This window comes from Camellia sinensis, chromosome 3, assembly GCF_055761805.1.
Source record: "Camellia sinensis isolate YWXY chromosome 3, ASM5576180v1, whole genome shotgun sequence".
NCBI classification, from domain to species: domain Eukaryota; kingdom Viridiplantae; phylum Streptophyta; class Magnoliopsida; order Ericales; family Theaceae; genus Camellia; species Camellia sinensis.
Window position 1 is genome coordinate 119495116 of NC_138963.1, and position 18786 is coordinate 119513901.

Below are 18786 nucleotides of genomic sequence, written 5' to 3' on the forward strand. Positions count from 1 at the left end.
TTTGAGCTGTGCGGTTAAACCACTGTGGTACACATGCTAGCATAGCATGAATTTGTATTTTAAGACTTGGGCTCATTTTCTCAAATGCTATGAAGTTTCCCATCTCCACCCAGACACGTGTCCCATAAAGGCAGACTCACATCTGTACTATAGCTGATGTGTAAGGCACACCTCATTGTCTACGTGTGCACAACATGCGAATAGGGTAGGAGATATCCACAAAATGATTGCATCAAATATTTGGCAACCTATGGTTTCTCTAGTAGTGTGATTGTGTATTATCTTGCTAAACAGAGTAGCAGTGTATATCAATATGCGGTATTGGTAAATACTTCACACCATGGCTCTAATAGTTGGTAGAGGGATGATCCATGCTATGCTTTTAACTTTTCACTGATAGTTGTTTGTCTAAATGTAACACCCATCATTGTATGGAATCATAAAAACATCCAATATATGTGTGATTCTAAGTAGGGGTTCCATCAGTTTAGTCACCACAGAGCTTGGTGTAATTCATAGGCCTCTTTTGCCAAGCTGGCTGCAATTTTTGGCCTGTCCAATTTTTGGGCTGAGCTAAAGTGTTTGAGGCCCCTTCCCTGCTCATGAATTGTGCACGCACGCATGCCCGCACACACACACATACACATATCTCTAAGTATTTGTATGTGTATATTGTTTGTTTTTCTGGTAAAAGGTCTTTACACTGAGGAAGCACTATTCCTTGACAAGAAAATATGATGTGACATGCTTCCTTGCATGGACTGGTATTGGTCAGTCTGCTTGGGCTTCCTACAAGCATGATGCTTTTTGTCCTTTAAACAACATTTTCACAATCTCCCCAAATGGGCTCCTTTCTCAGTGGATGAAAGTATAAAATTCAAAATTGAAATATACATGATTTTTATGTTGAACACTAGTTTTCCTGTGGGAAAGATGAGGTAATGGAGAAGGATCTGCACAATTGATGTTCTTTATTGAATACTGTGAAATCTTTCACTTGTAATGAAATTGGTAAGAAGCTTTTCCATGTATGTAAACAGTTCTATCATATATTTCACTTACAGGTGGATATGCGTGATTTCCTGAATGCTCCAAATGGTCTGTCCAAGCAATCTTTTCCTCTAAATGAAAGACTGGATGCTGATCCTTCACAGTCCCCATTGGGTGGGAGGACGGTATGGCAGATTGTTGGAAATGATGCAAGTGGATTTTTTCTTGATGGGTGAACTGCTATTTTAAGAAGTAAGATTTATGAGTTTATAACTTCTAGGATGTCTTTGACCTGCCTTTTCACATGGCTCGAGATCAAATAGAAGAAAGTCTCCGAAATAAAATGGCTTCCATAAAGGTGTAGTACATTTCACCATTTGTGCATGGCATGTTTGTTTGTCGGTTAATATTGAAGTCATTAATTTTTTTTGTGTGCTGCTCTCAAAATTGAAGGAGCGTATGGGTCAGCTACAAGATGCACAAAAAGGAGCAGAAGTCACTTCTGAAGCAACTGAAAGGGAGCTTGAGCTTGAAGCTCAACTAGTTGAGGCAAGAAGCATAATCCAGGAGCAGGTACTGAACATTCCCAGTTTGAATTTACTCTAGATAGTTGGATAGTTGGATGAAGTTTGAATTTACTCTAGATACTAAACCAAACCAAATTAATCCTTGTGTCTGAATCAATTGGGGTCAGTTACATGAATCCTTTTTTGCCATTCAGTTCTATAAAGGGCCATGTGTTCAACTAAATTAAATAAATTTTTCACTACCACGTCCCATGTCAACTTAGGTCTTCCCCTTCCCCTAGCATCTACATGAATTTACTCCAGATAAGTTGCATAATTTTATCAAGTGCACCAAGCTATAGCTTTCCTGTCATTTTTTATAGCATGGATCACTTACATGGGGATATTGTATGTTGTAACCTTTAGGCAGCACTGCCTTAATTATATACATTTACTGTTTATCATACATATTTATTTCTTATTCTTTTCTAGCCTTCCTGACTGTTCCTAGTTTGTCACTTCCAAAGCTAATTTTTAAATGTATATCTACTTATTAGCAATTTTGAATCTGTTGAAGAAGTAAAATCAGTTTTGTTTATCCTTGGCATGCTTTTGTTTAGGTAAATAAACCTTTTTACTAGTTCTTTAGGTATTTAATCTTTACGGCCATGCATTCTAGATGATTCTCTATATCTTGTGCACTGCAAACATATTATATACTTCTATGACAAAATGATTGCAAACCCAAGCACTCCGTATCACAAGTAGTAATTTCTCGTTAAGTCTCAGGTCAATCCACAAGGAATGGTAGACACTTATGTAACATTTCTATTATTGTGAACAAAATTAAAATGAATTGGTTGTTTATTCATCCACCAGGGAGTGGAGCAAGAGAATGATATTGAAATGATGATTGAAGAAAATTAAACTTGAATTAAGAGAAATCAATGGAGAAAAGCACTAGGGATTGATCCACCGGGCATCCTATTTCACATACTTGAAGTATCTTTAACTCAGTTAAGTTAGAGAGCCAACTATCCTAATTGGAAAATATGATGAAAAACTTAATGAAGGTGTAATGTAGATTGAATGCAGTTGATTGAGAAATTGAATCCGTTAACATGTTATAGAGAAAATTACGCACTCATTATATTCCCAAATCATAACGAATCGTAGAGTATGCATTTGATATATTCAAGAATAATAATGAATCATAAAATTTATCAACATGTGATTTTCTAACGGTTAATTCAATCCCAAAAAATTCAGTAGTAATTTGTGAATAATGACACTGGTAATCACAATAACACATAATAGAATATTGGGGTTCCCCTCTTGCCTTTGCTAGCAATTTAGCTACTCATAGTTCCCCCCCCCCCCCCCAAAAAAAAAAAAAAAAAAAGAGCTGAAAACATAGAACTAATCCTCTTCAAACAGAAAATAATAGAAGAACCAAAGCCAGTCGACCACCACCAAGGTTGATTTTTTGTCCTCTTTCCCTACGTAAGTCCTCAGCACTCATAGGAATTCTTCTGCTAGAAGGAAATTTCAGATATCCAAATCCCAGTTTTTTGGCTCCTATTGGCATCCTGTTTTGACCCTCTAAATGTCTGAATCCAGAAGTCTTCGTGAAACCCAAATTTCTTGCTCTCTGAATCAGCTTTCCAATGCATTTGATTTTGACTCAATCTGATATGTGAGCCGAAAGTGACGTGTGAAACAATATGTGCAAGCTAATTCCTGTCCAGATTTGTTTCTTATCTGTTGCAATTTTCCCTTCATTGCTTGTCTTTATTTGGACACAACTTGAATTGGATGGACCTTCTTTGCTTTGAAAATTTGCAAGTGAGCTCATGTGCTGTGAGTTGCACCAAATTGAAGCCATAACAATCAGTTGCATGGTATACTCCAATCGTCATTGTAAGTGTACAGGTGGATTTCTTTGTTCACATTTTTGGTTGATTTCATACTTAATTTTAACCCATAAATTGTTCGATTTAGGAAATTTTCCTTAGATTCAAAGTTGGAAACTTGTAGTCTTCTTTCCAAATTGAGACTAAATAGAGAGACTGGTCCAACTAATTAGTTGTAGCAGTGTCACTTCGAAAGAAAAAATAAAACTGTGGGAACATGTTACAATTTCTCTATTTGGTTGTGTTAAAACCTACCATCACCTACTCCACCTACTACCACCTACTCCACTACATCTCCTATATAAGGAGCCCCTCACCATTTGTAATAATATAACATATATCAATCAATAATACATCAATTTTGACATGGTATCAGAGCAGGTTTAGAACCTAATATTTTCGCTTCCCCGGCGGGCGGCAACCTCACCTTAGCTGCCCGCCGGACCTCAACCTAGTCCGCTAGAATTTTCTACACATACCTTGAAATTTCTTCGAGTCCACCACCTTCACGCCCAACTCCTTCGAGTCGCTGTCTTTGACTCACCTAGTCAACCCATCACCACCAATTTTCTTCCTTGAAGCTTCCTCTGTTGCCTCTTCTCCCTCTATGGTCTCAAAATATCACTTCCAAGCAGTCCAGCAGTGTATTGCTTCTCCAAATCCAGCTGCAGTTCCCTCTGCTTCTCTGCTTGGAGGAGGCTGCTGCTTTCTTGATTGTCTGGTTTTTGCTCCACTTTCACGTCGCCCTTCACACCCATGAACTTGTTGAATTTTTCTTGCCGTTCACGATCGGAAAACAAAGCAGAATCCCAGTGATGACCAGACTCTTCAGCAGCGGTATTCTTTTTATTCCCCGCTGCAACTCCACAACCGGGCTGTCACTGCTGCAACTCCACAACCGAGCCATCATCACCGACAGCTCGAGTCTGCCACGCTCTCTGTGCATCAGCTAGTTGAGAACGCCGATGAGTGTATGGTTTTGGAGAGGCTCTCTATGATATTTGCTTCCGTACACTCAAGCTCACCATTCCCAGCTTTGGAGATTTGAGCCATTTGATTTCTGCCACCATGAGTGGTGTCACCTGTTGCCTCCGGTTTCCTGGTTAGCTGCACTCTGATCTCCGCAAGCTTGCAGTCGACCTCATCCCATTCCCAAGGCTCCACTTCTTCATGGTTGGCTTTCCACCCACTTTCATTATATTCATTATTCCCCTTGTTCCCCACTCTCTCAGTATATATATATATATAAAACCCATCATACACCGTGTGTGTGCGTGGGCCAACCTTCTCCACTCATTTATTTTATTATTATTTTGTACAAACCCATACCCACTCTAATTCATACCTCCTCACTTTTTAAAACGCATGCTGATTCACGCTCCCCCACTTTACCTTTATTTATTTTATTTTATCAAAAAAAAAAAATTAATAATAAATAAATAAATAAATCCATTCTTTAGAAATCTCTCTTAGATTCTTCACTGGGCTACCCAATTCACTTTTCTTATTATTATTATATACACTTTTCTATTCTAAAATATTCTCCACCCAAAACCATAATCACATTTTCCACCGCCCAACTTTTTCTTGAACCTCCATTTTTTATCTTTTCTTTAAAAAAAAAAAAAAAAAAAAAAAAAAATTCATTCCATCTAATTTTTCTGCTCAGTCTTGTACCTTCAAGCCATTCGGATTTTCACAATACACTCATTTTATTTCTATCGGGACTTTGCCCTGATCACAATTTTACACCAAAAAAAAAAAAAAAAAAAAAAAAACAAACAAACAAACAAACCACAAAACAAACAAAACCACCACATCCACCGGTGGGATTTTTCTTCTCTACTCTGCCGCCGGTCTCTTTTTCTTGCCTCCATCCTGCGCGGCCCTTGACGGTGTTGCCTCCGTGCTTCCTAGACCACCAAGCAAGTTGCCTCCACACTGCTCCTCCTCTACAGCATACGGTGGACCTCCAAATCGGAACATCACGGTGGCCTTCCGCTTCAGCTCCTTATTTTCCGCCTTTAGCACACTTATCTCTGCTCGCGCATCCTTATACACGCGTTGGAGCAGAGCCAGTTGGGCGTTTAATTGTTGCACCTCATTTGTCCTACTCTGAAGCCGGTGCGACAAGTTTGTGACCGCCGTCATGGTCTCCACACATGACTTCAAAGTATACTGATTGGCCTCAATATCAGTTTGCACCGCCATTTTTTGCTCCACAGACCGCATCGGAAAGTTCAACGGAGCAAAACCAGAGGTGTTTGGTTGAGGTTCACTGGCCACCGCACCAGTTATTTCTCTTGTGGACTCGTTCAGGTCTGGAAAGAGCGTGAGCAGACCACGGGAAGAGGAGGCCATGTTCTGGGTAGCTGGACGGGAAGAAGAGGCCATGTTTTTTGGGTTGCTGAGTGTTTCAGCGACGCAGCGATTTCCGACTGGTACTTTCAGAGAAGGATTGGTTACAGAGTGTTTACAAAGTATTTCAGAATGCAAATGTTCGGCGGTTTCAGACTGGTTTGCACAGTCTCTGCCTCAACCTTGGTTAAATAGCCAAGGCAGACGCGCGCATCGCGTGCCACTTGACGCCAGATGACAAAACGGGCGCGCAAGCCAATGTGGTGACGCGCCTCGCCATCATGTCCGGCACATCTTTTTATGACTTGGGCTCGCCTTTTGATGGCACGCCTTTTTATGGATTGGGCACGCCTTTTGATGGCACGCCTTTTGAAAGATTGGGCACACCTTTTGAGGGTGCGAATTTTTAAGGGTCCGACAAGACTCTGTAAACTGTCCCGACATTGATTCCGGTTAGCTCCTTCATGGGTCCGACAAGACTCTGTAAACTGTCCCGACATTGATTCCGGTTAGTTTCTACAAGGGTCCAGCAAGACTCCGTAAACTGTCACAACAACTGTCACAACATTGTCTGCTACAACGGTCCGACATGACCCCATAAACTGTCTTCTACATCGGTCTGCCATAACCATACAGTCTTCTACAACGGTCTGACACGACCATACAGTGTCTCCTATCTATTTTTTTTTTTCAGATTATTTTCTTGTTTTTGTTACTCTCTCCAAACTCAAGTTGGTTAGTTCCTATCCCCCTTGAGTTTGCGGGGGGCTGTTAAAACCTACCATCACCTACTCCACCTACTACACCTACTACCACCTACTCCACTACATCTCCTATAGAAGGAGCCCCTCACCATTTGTAATAATATAACATATATCAATCAATAATACATCAATTTTAACAGGTTGGCTAGAATTACATTGGCTAGAATTGGTTAGAATTACATAAGCCTAAAACACAATAAGCCTAAAAATATCATCAACTAATCATAAAAGGACATTATTAAATTTTCTAATGAATATACTTGTCTGTAAAGCGAGAAGTGAATATAAATGCATTTCAATTTAAGACTGAAGTGCATAAATATGCTGCACATCACCTTCCCTCCCCATGTACAATCCTTGAGAGAAACATTGCGAAGATTTCAAAAATTAATAATCATGACAAATCCAAAATTTGAAAGCCTCTTTTCAAATGCAAATGGAGATTATTCAATTCCATGAAAATCATAAGAAGGTAGCACAAGACCTTGGAGAACATGTGAAGTACTAGAGACACTAGAATTCTAAGTAACAAAGAATTGATAATAATATCAGCCTAACTCTCAGTTTCCAATGGCACAATTCACTTTTAAATCATTATGCCCTTGTTAGAAAATTGGTTAGTAATTTTCACCAAGTTATATTATGTCACAAGGCTTAAATGAAGCACAATTTCAAGTCTACTACAGATGAAAGTAAGCCGAATTTTGCTGAAAAAGTCTAAAAAAGTAGGTTTGTTGTTTTTTCCTTTAATGGACTTTTTCAAGTTATTTTCTTTTTTAATTTTTAGGGTCATCTAGTCTTGACAGATGCAAATGGTTAAATTTATTACTTCTGTTGAAAAAAGGTTCTAAAGATGAAAAGTTTCTGCAAAAATATGCTAGCTTTTGGCTTTCTGATTTTTTGGCTTATTTTAGGAACAAGTTTGTTATTTTGTCTTTTTATTTGTGGCAAATGATAAAGTGACTTTTGGTTTATTGGCCTAAAAAAGTGAAATAAATTGGCTTTTTAGAGCTTGTGTTCTTTCAAATGCCCACAAATTTCTCATCAATCCCATATCCAAGTCAAAAGTTATGACCGAAATACTAAGATTTGTCCAACCTAATGTTGTGCTGGTAGTTACACTGCGAAGAAAAAAAAAAAAAAATAGAAAAAGAAAAAACAGTGCAAACATGAAAGGTAGTTTGACTACAATTTGTCTTTGGTTGGCTAGAATTACCTTTGCAATGAAATGTCATTAAAACTCAATAAAGCCACACAAAATAGCATCAACCAATTATAAAAGACATCCTTGAATTTTCTAATAAAAAAACTTGTCTGAAATAAGAAGTGGTGGATGTAAATGCATTGCAATTTAAGACTAAAAGTGCATAAATATGCTACTTATCACATATGAAATATTTACTTTTGGTAAATTTATTGAATTATCTTTACTAGTGCAAAGAAGTTCATCTATAAGATGTTTCTGCATGATCCAGGTGTCTTTGTTGATTCATATATCCAACTTGGGATGGCAATATACCAAAATAAATGTGCAATCTGTGCCACCCCAGCTCTGCTGGGAGAGTTTTTGCTAACCCCAATTTGGGTTTGGGGAGCAATTGGTTTAATTTTTGAGCCTCCATATATACAAGTGCATGACACACCTAATCCATGTCTCTTAACTATTGATGTTGTGCTCTATGAAGCTGAAGCTCCTTGTTGCCTCACCTGCACTTCTCCTTGACATGCATTGTTATTAGATCTGTTATATTTTCTCTTTTCAATCTCTTGATTTGAGCATTTCCTTCATAATCATCTTTCCACATATTGTTTCTCCCCCCCCCCCCCCCCCCCCCCCTAATATATATATTGGAAATAACTTTCTTCTAATAATCAATCTCCAAGCAGGGTTGTATAGTTGTTGTATGAAATTGAAGGGGAGTTCTGCAGTTGGGGATGGAGCTGAGACCAGAAACCTCTTGTGGGTATGGGTATGGGACGGATGGGACAGAGTTATTAGTAGGGCAGGGCCAGGCTAGGGATTCCTGGCCCATACCTGCTGTCCAGCCATATCCCTAATCTAACAAAAAAGTGCTCTTGTATGTGGAACTATTTTTGTAACCAGAATTTCTTATGTGGTACTCCCAAGATTTATCCACACCACACTGAGACAAGGGTTTAATTTCATCCCAACAAGGGTCAAAGTGTTGGATGCAGTAACTTGTCAATAGATAGGCATTATGAGGGAGGGATATTATAAATGTTTGGTGGTGAATTAATTAGGACTTCCATACTCAAATTTGCATGTAGAGGGTTGTGCATAGCATAATGTGCTTTTAGCGTGAATGTGTGCATGTGCATGTGTCTGTCTGTATATTGAAGACAGCAATATTAACTTTGAGATATGGTTACATTTTCTGCATTTTGTTTGAGTAATGTAGGATGGTTGGAATTGGGTGTGGTGTCATCAAGTGTCAAACACTCTAATCCAATGATTGAAACGAAGTAACTTTTGTAAATATAATAGTTTGCAGGCCAACGTTGTCATCCCTTTTAACTCATGTATGTGCGGCTCTGGTTGTTTCCAAACACACATGAATCTTTTGCAGTTCAGTGATGATTGTGTTGCAACCTGTTTTTAATTTTTGTAACTGAGACAAACTTATATCATAACCATGGGTCTAATTGCAGGCGTCCATAATGTCTAAACATCTCGCCAAGTCTGAGAGGCCAAGGTATTGACCTGCATTTCCATTATCTCAATAAAGTACAGATTCAAGAAGTTATTTGTATTTATGCAGGAGATTGAGTGGCCATTTGAGTTCTGAAAGGGATTCAATCATTTCATCACCAGCTGAGGTATAAATTAAGAACTGTGTTGCATCTCTTCCTTCTTCTGGTTATTTTGATTCTGATGGTAAATCTACCACTGTATTTATTGCCAGTTACCTTACAACTTCTATGATGTATTTGAGCTGTCATACATCCAATCATTTCTTGAAGTTCTTGCTGTGGGTGGTTGTGTTCTTGATAGAAAATGAACTGGCTACAGTTGGAATCATGTTTAGAGATGGATGTAATTGAGGATGACATACAAACAGAAAATTCATAAAAAAATTTCATACATAATGATGATGTGGCTTAATGGGGTGACCTTTCATTTCAAAACAAAACAACTCCACATCATTCTTTTGGTGTTTTTTGTTTGAATTTTATGTATGGATAGAGTTTTCCAGATGGAAGCACCGCACAACTGGTGCACGGCAGCTAACACATTAATAAATACAATAAAATTTTCTATATGTAGGACATAATTTTCTTATGAATGTCCATTTTTGGGTCGAGATCATGGTTGCAAGACACAGAAGATAACAGTTGAATGTATGTCCAATTACAGTCAGTTAATCTATTAAAAAATAGGAAAAAGTTATGCATCCCTAGGAAATTACTGAAAATTCTACACACCACATTCATGGGTGTAAGATTCTTCGGTAGTTTAGTTGGGATCCCAAGCAAAACTATTAAAAATATCTTAAGAAAATATGTATACGCCGTAAAAAAACATAATTGGGTCACAGATTTATTTGTAGTTCAAGCCTGTTATATGACTGGGTGTTTTTACTATTTTGAATTTTTGTAAGTGTAGTTTGAGAAGAATAGAACTGTATACTCAAAAATAAATAAATAACGATCAAATCCTGATTTATATAGTATCGTAACATTCTTATTGTTAGTTGTTTTAATCTGAGTATTTGTTGTGTTCAGGGGGTCTGAAATCATCCAATTGGAGTTGTCGGCTTTAGGTTTTCAATCTATATTGAAACCACATTGACATGTTGAGCTCAATTTTAGCATATGGACATCTAAAATGCTGTATACCTAATCTGATCAAGTGTCCAAATGATAAATTTGGGTTCTTTGATAGAACTAAATGTACTTGTAAACCTTGATGTCATTTTATCAGTATCTTGCTGCTCCTTAATTGAAGTGTATGCAAGATAGTATATTCATTAGTTTATTTGACTTGTTTTCGTAATCGAACTTAGAAAACTTGCATTACCCAAGCTTGTCATGGAATATCTTTTAAGGTCTCAATCGCTGTAGTTAGGGTCTGTTAGTAAAATTGCATAACTACCTGTTATGTCATTTTTCTTTTGGCAATTTTATTCCAATGATTATTTTTGTATTTTTTAATTAACTTTTTAGTAATTAAGAAATTGTTTTATTTAGCTCAGGGCCTATTTGATAATGTTTATATTTATAATTTTTTGTTTATATTTACAGAATTTTTGAAAATTGTAAATAAAAACTCATTTTGTTTGTTTTCGTTTTCAAAAAGTTATAAATAATTTTCAAATTTTATTAAATTTTGTGAACACAAAAATTGATTTTACTTTTTTGTTTAATTTTTTTTTTCTTCCTTTTTTTGATCCTTACCCATTGCTTATCATTACTGGCTACCATTGCTAATTACTTCTCCCAACCACCTCTGATCACCACTTCCCTCAATCATCAATCACATGCCATTGCCACCAATCACCTTCCATTAGTGCTAACCACCTTTGACCAGTACATTTTGTTGAAAATCACGTTCAACTATCACAATTGACGGATCACTTTTTTCGACAATTATTTTTGACCACTACTTTTTTCGACCATTGACAATTATTTTTAGCCACCATTTCTTACGGCTTTCCACCACATCCTGCCATTTCCAACTACTTTTCACCCGTGGCAACCACCTTCAGCCAATAGTGGCTGACAATTACCTCCAATTATCATCTCTATTCGTTAACTACCTCTTGCAACTATCCCTTCTTATTTGTTTTCAAAATAAAATTTTAAAATACTTACATACCAAATATGATTTTTATTTTTATTTTTATCCCAAATAAATATATACATGTTTAATATTTTTTGTAAACAAAAAAAAAAATAATAAATTGTAAATGTTGTGAAATGGCAGCTTATTAATTTTTTTTCCTTATTTTCTTTTCGTGTTTCAATCTCTGTGCTGGACAATGCTAAATACTTCACTGAAATGAGAATTTTTATTGGGAAAATTATAGACTTTTTCTCAAGTGTGAATAAATTATTGCTAATCTTACATTTCATATAATTACAATGATTTCTCATAGTAACTTAACCTACCTAACGAAATGTATGAAATTAGTATATATTTTTTAATCCTTTATTATCGCAGGGAAATTTGGTTATATATTTGAATAGTCATTGAAGCCCAACTCAATCTGACCTGTCTATGATGAGTTTGGGTGTTTATACACTTAGCCTTGTGAATTAGACTTATTTACTTACCAATCGCGTTGCATACCCCCCAGTGGGGGTCGCGCCCCCAGTGACGTGGCGCGCCCCCACTGGCTGAAAACTTTAAAAAAAAAAAAAAACAATTTTTTTTTTTGGACCAATCCGGGACCGACACCTCACTGGGGGTCGACCCCCAGTGGAGGTAGGAAGCATTAATCTTTACTTATATGTCAGGTTTATCAACATTTTTTAAATGCTTTCCTTTTCACCACCTTATCCCCAATTATCAATATTGCGCCCCCCCCCCCCCCAAAAAAAAAAAATCTTTCAACTAGTAATCATCTCCGACCTCTAGTGATATTTTTAGGCCATATTTTTCGATAATTATCTGACTATTTTTTGGGGTCAAAAGCCTCTTTCTCCATTATCTCACAACTCTGTTCATGTCCTCAGATCTGGTGGCGACAAGAGAAAGGGAGGAGTAGACGGAAGAAGATAAATATCAATGATGAATTTATTACTGGTAACATTGATCAAAATTTTCCGGACTACTTAATCAATTACTCCCTTTTACTCTTACACTCCCATTCACTTATTCATTCACAAAAACACACCAACATACTTCAACACAAAAAGAAGTAAGATTGATATATTCCTCCCCATAATTTTATTTACTAATATCTAGACTTTATAAACAAAGAAGTTGGTTTAACCAGATTTTTACAAACAGATTGATAGAAATCCATTGATATAAATGTAAACACACATAAAAAAGAGAGTGAGAGAGGCTCGATCTCATTGGTATGAGCTTCGACGATCATGTCATGGCTACATCTTCACAGGGATGAGGGATATGATACTAGATTAGTGTCCAAAATAATAGATCAACATTTAAAATGGTCAGATTTGAAGTCACCGGTGAAGATCTGTATTGGAAAGAAATGACTAGATCTGAAAGTCATCAGTGAGATGAGGGCAACAAAAGAAGAGGATGATGGTGAGAAATGTGTGGCATTGATGGTGACAAAGGAGGGTGGTAGTGTGAAGGTCGAAGACGTTAGAGTATAGATTAGCAATGGTGGAGGTGATTGGTGAATGGTGGCGCTGATAGAATGATAATGATAGCGATGGCGGTGGCAGGTGGACATCCATGGGACAATTGTGGTAGACAGTGGTGGTTTAAAGCTCTCTAGAGAAATCGTAGAAAGAGTAGAAAAATGATAAAATGAGAAATTTAATGGGGGTAATAAATTTAATAAGGACAATATAGGTATTTTAAGATTTATTAGTACATTTGCATAGAACTTGTAGGTACCTAAATCCACTAAATAAAATTGACCGGCAATTAACCCAATTTATTTCAACTAGATTAGTTTTATTGGGCTTATTTTATTGAGATCTTGATAATAGTTAGTTTACTTTTAGAATATAGATTACAATAGGTATTGGGCTCAATATTCAGAACTCAGCCCTGTTTATTTTTATAGTTAGATTAAATGCGATTGTTAGTGTGAAAATTGTTAATAATGAATTGTTAGTGAAGGGACTAATAAAAATTATGTTTGTTTGTATACTAGTGTGGTGATATTAGTTGGTTGTGACTAAATATGTGAAATTACATAAAAGTCCTTATTATATAGAATATAATTATGTCATGGCTACATCTCACGAGGATGAGGGATACGATACCAGATTGGTGTCCAGAATAATAAATCGACATTTAAAATGGCAAGATTTAAAGTCACCGATTAAGATCAGTGTTGGAAAGAAATGACTAGATGTAAAAGTCATCAATGAAGTGAGGGCAACAAAGGAAGAGGATGATCGTGAGAAGTGTGTTGTGTTGATGGTGACAAAGGATGGTGGTAGTGTGTAGATCGAAGACATTAGAGTATAGATCATCAACGGTGGAGGTGGTTGGTGAATGGTGGCAACAATTGAATGATGACGATAACGACGGCGGTGGTAGGTGGACATCTATGGTGGCAGTTGCGGTAGACAGCAAAGTTTGAAGCTCTCTAGAGAAATGCTAGAAAGAAAGTAAAAAAATAAAAAAAAAATGAGAAATTTAATGGGGGTAATAAATTTAATGAGGACAATATAGGTATTTTAAGATTTATTGGTACATTTGCATAGAACTTTTACGTACTGAAATCTACTGAATAGAATTGACCGGCAATTAACCCAATTTATTTCAACTAGATTAGTTTTATTAGGCTTATTTTATTGAGATCTATAATAGCTAGTTTACTTTTAGAATATAGATTACATTAGTTATTGGGCTCAATATTCAGAACTCAACTCGTTTAGTTTTATAGTTACGTTAGATGAAATTATTAGTGTAAGGATTGTTAGTGAAGACATTGTTAGTGAGGGGACTAATAAAAATTATGTTTGTTTGTAGTGTGGTGATATTAGTTGGTTAGGACTAAATATATAAAATTATGTAAAAGTTCTTATTATATAAAATATAACTATGTTATTTTCATAAAATGGAGGACAAAATTATCTTTTTCTACTTTAATTCTCCAATGCCATGGGATTAGAATAACAAGGGACTATTAGTCCTAAGGTTTTTATTGCAAGCAAACACAATCCAATCCCATGGCCATTGGACTAAAACAAGCACACCCTCAGTTATGGTTTTTGAGCCTTACACTTTGAGAAAGTTTCCTCGTTTGGTAGAAAGGCAATGAAATGCTATTGTTTCACATTTGAAAAGATCAATGAATTGAAAGAGCCGAGCTGGAAGTAAATTTAATAAAAAATGATTTATGAAATTTTTAATAATAAGTTATTTTGTAGTTTATGATAAAAATATTTTTCTTGAAAATTATTTAACTTATAGTCTAAATATAGAAAACTTAGAAATAGAAAATTCTTAACCAAATAATATTTAAGTTATTTTCTTCCTTTCCACATTTGTTTATAAACTAAAAAACTGAAAGCCACGTCAAAATTTTAGACAACCAAACAAACATAAGAATATTGAAAAAATATTTAAAAAAAACTTTTTTCTAAAAAAAAAGAAAAAGAAAAAGAAAAAAAAACTCTATCTTTGGCATTCAAATTCCATTTGGGGAAAGATCTTCCTTTAGTTGGAGTGAGTTGTTGTGAGAGTGCAACTGACTGATATCTCTATCCAAAGCATGCATAAAGTTGATTATGATGATGATGATGGCTTAGATTTTGACATTAGTCCTCGGCTGATGATTGAGTTCATGAATATATATGGAAAGGCATGTGTAAATCACCAATAAAATGTTCTCTCAGTTACATCAACAAAGAAAAGTTCAGCATTATCAACAAAGAAAAGAATATTGATATTTTTATGAAGATAAGAACATAATTAATGAAAATGTTTGGTTATAAGCTCAAATGATTGGTTTGAAGAAATTTTTTTCCAATTTTGTTCTCACTGTCATTAGATCAACGTCGGACTACCGTTGTTATTACCATAAAAGTCGCTGGTAGTGGCGATGGGTAGTGGTGGTAACATGGACAAAGACAGAATATGTAATATAGACAAATAGATGAATGACACGTGGACAGATAGATGGACAATAAATAAATAGATAAATAGATTAAAAGATAACGGCAATATGATCTTTCAAATTGTTCTCTTTTTTACCTCAAAAGAATAAAATTTAGAGCTATTACTCCAAAATTTTTGAAATTAAACTTATGATCCAAATGTTTTTTTTTTTTTCTCGTTCTTCTCTAATAGATATACTAGATCATTATAATGTCAACATGAACTTGTTTATTTTTTTATTTGATTGGAGCAACATGAACTTGTTGAAAGTAGAATAAGTATAAGAAAACAAAAATAGCTGTCAAAGTGGAGGCTAACCATTTTTTAATACCATAGAAGGGTAGGGGAGTTGTACCCGTGACCTTATACATGGACTCTACCCACTGAAAAATAATAATAATAATAATAATAATAAGAGAAATTAAAATAAATAATAATAAAAAAAAAAGTGTTTTTTTTGTCTAACTTTGAGTTGGCCCAATTCATGTATTTTGACTAAATGGCTACCAAACTTGAGGCTTAGCTTGAATTGGCCCAATGTAAGACTTTTAAGAGGGTTGGACTTTTGTCTTTTTGGTGATGATAAAGGGATGGAATTAGGTATGAACTTTTGTCCAAGTTGAAAATGGGATTTTATTATTAGAGGCTATCATCAATTCCATAGGCAACACGTGCCCATCTACTTTCCTATGGGCTAAACACCAAAATTTGTGGTGCACAAATTTTTTCTAAAACATCAATGGTAGAGGGTCACAAAAACAGTGGCTCAAATGACTCAAAACTGTCAAAACGACGTCGTTTTGGGAGCAAAACTTGTCAAAACGACGTCGTTTTGACAGTTTTGAGCCATTCGAGCCATTATTTTTGTGGCCCTCAAACATTTTTCTTTCTAAAAACGTGTGTTTTCTGGGTTTATGAAAGAAAAAAACAAGGGTGCTCAGTGTTGCAATATTTTTAACAAAAACAATAATATTTGAGTACTTAATTGTTTAACTGTTATAAAATAGTTTATGTTATGTATTATTGTAATAATAAATTTATTATATTTAGTGTGTTTAATGTTAAAACCGTTTTATTTATGGTGGATTAATTCCATTGATTACACATATGTCTATATAAATCTATATTTCAATATTTCTACTTAATTTTTGGAGACACAACACAAGAAGAGATGGAAAAGATGTTTCGAGAGATAAAATATTTTTTAAGAATTATGTATATTTTATATTAATATTTTGGGCAACTCTACTTCGTAGCATGGTTTAAGCTTCCTGATAGTCGTGAACACTAGACGAGAGATGCTGCGAGGAACACGAATTTATATTGAAACTGTTTCACTTTAGTTGTACCTTTACGAGAGGAAGACAAGTAATTTTAGGGCAGTGGTAGCACAACTCCCAAAATCTCACAATTATATTTTCCTACTCTTAATATTTGGATATATGTTATTATTTATTATCATTATTATTATATAATTTATACTAATTATCTTATTTATTATATTGCTACACTGACAATTTAAAATTACTTTTTGAGAAGTGATTGAGACCCCTCCAATCACCACTCCCACTACCCTCCATACACACGTGGCGGGTGGTGATTGAACGAAAAGGAAAAAAAAAAAAAAAAAAAACTTGACCAATCGAAGAGAGAGATGATTAAAGAGGATGGAGGTCCAACTCATTTTCCTTCCTTTTTATTTCAAGATTATTAGTAGGTCTAGTAGAGTTGGTGTTTGGGTTATTTGGCCGCTTCTGATTGTGTGATAATTGCATTAGGATAATACTCATTTCCTCCTAGGAATTCTAAAATATTGGTTATACTATTTGGTGATGAGTTCTAGTGTTTGAGTGATTTCAAATATGCATATTAGGTTGAGCATGTATACAGTGAGTGATTATAAGATCTTTCTCCTATATATGTCAAGTTTTTGTTTTATTGATTTAGGCTTCGTTTGTCAACATTACTTTTGAACTTAAAAGTCAAAATGTTATTTAAAAAATTAAAAAACTAACAACCTATGCCAAAAAGTCAAAAATTTTATTTTCTCTTTACTTTTTACACATCTTTTTGTAAAAAAATCAAAAAGTCATTCCAAACATATTAATTTTTTTAATGTTATATTTTAGCAAAAAAGTCAAAAATTATTAAAAAAGTCCATTTCTAAACGAGGCCTTTGTATTGTTTTAGTTCTGCTTTGGTAATATAAAGATTTTCTTAATTTAAGAAAATAGCTCTAGTTATAGGTAATGGTTTTGAGATGTTACACCATTAATTTTGGTTTTTAAAATCTGTAACTAATAACACAAAAACTATTATATGCATATATAGTTTCTTATATAATTTGTATAAGTTATAGGCATTTTCTAATGCAAAAATTGTGCCTCACATTTGAATAGAAATCAGAATTCTGTTTTATGGAAAATGGTTGCAATTGTATTGGTTGGGTTATTTTCACACATTTTTAAGGTTTTTAAAATTCAAGAAATGTGCCTGTAAAATTCTTTGAACATGTTTTTGGGAGAAATTAGTCTATTCATGAAATTGTATCAAGGGGAAAAAATTGAGTTTCCCTTATGGAAAAAAGAAAAAGAATATGTTTTGGGGGGAAATTAGTCTATTCATGAAATTGTATTAAGGGGAAAAAATTGAGTTTCCCTTATGGAAAAAAGAAAAAGTACATGTAATGTGAGATTATTTCATTCTGTCAATTGTAGCTTTTGGTTTTGTTGTATGGATGAACGGTAGTTTGTGTGAGTCTTGTGTTAGAATATTATTTAATTGTTTAACATTTTAAGTTACTTTTATTAAATTTTATATAATCATTTATGAAAATGATTATATAAGTAAGATGAAAAATGTATGTAAGCCCATTAATTTCATCTAATTATAGCTGCTGTGTTGGATGATTTATTAATAATTGAGGATGAAATGATTGATAATCATAGAGATGTGGACAGCAAAGTAGGTTTATTTTCTGTAAGGTTTTCATAGGTTTTCTATTATTTAGATGGTTTTATATATATTCTATCAACATAATTGTTGAATTAATCATTGAGAAATGAGTTATAATTGATAATGTAAATAATGTTGCATTAATCTTCTTGGAAAAATTATGTCTAACAGTTATTTTGGTCACTTTTATTACAGTTAGTTAATTGAAATAGTTCATTTATTTGCTTGCTTGGTTGATTAGCCTCACATGTTTATTTCCTACACAAGTTTGTTATATTTCTTCATATTGAATAGAGCTTGCAGGCTCATGTGTTGAGGTCTTGCTAACATATTGAACTTTGAGCATTTACATTGGATTACGAATTTTAAATTTATTTTTTGATGCATTTGACTGATAGTGTAATAGGTATTATATGTGTGTGAGTGAATTTCTGACCACACTGCCAACTCAGTGTTCAGCTGGAAAGCACTGGCAGAATAGGATAAGCCCGAACAACCTGCAACAGAAAGAAGAGATTCCG

General features: G+C 34.8%; 1 protein-coding gene across 1 annotated transcript in view; it reads left to right on the forward strand.

Moving 5' to 3' along the window:
- LOC114285419 (Afadin/alpha-actinin-binding protein) overlaps positions 1 to 10671 on the forward strand; it is a 30466-nt gene extending 19795 nt beyond the window's left edge. Inside the window, exons 11-16 of the mRNA XM_028228462.2 lie at positions 1065 to 1175; positions 1271 to 1348; positions 1444 to 1563; positions 9202 to 9245; positions 9312 to 9369; positions 10276 to 10671. Of these exons, the coding sequence (XP_028084263.1) occupies positions 1065 to 1175; positions 1271 to 1348; positions 1444 to 1563; positions 9202 to 9245; positions 9312 to 9369; positions 10276 to 10284 (420 nt within the window). The 3' untranslated portion in view covers positions 10285 to 10671. The remainder of the gene's footprint in view (positions 1 to 1064; positions 1176 to 1270; positions 1349 to 1443; positions 1564 to 9201; positions 9246 to 9311; positions 9370 to 10275) is intronic.
- The last annotated feature ends 8115 nt before the right edge of the window (positions 10672 to 18786 follow it).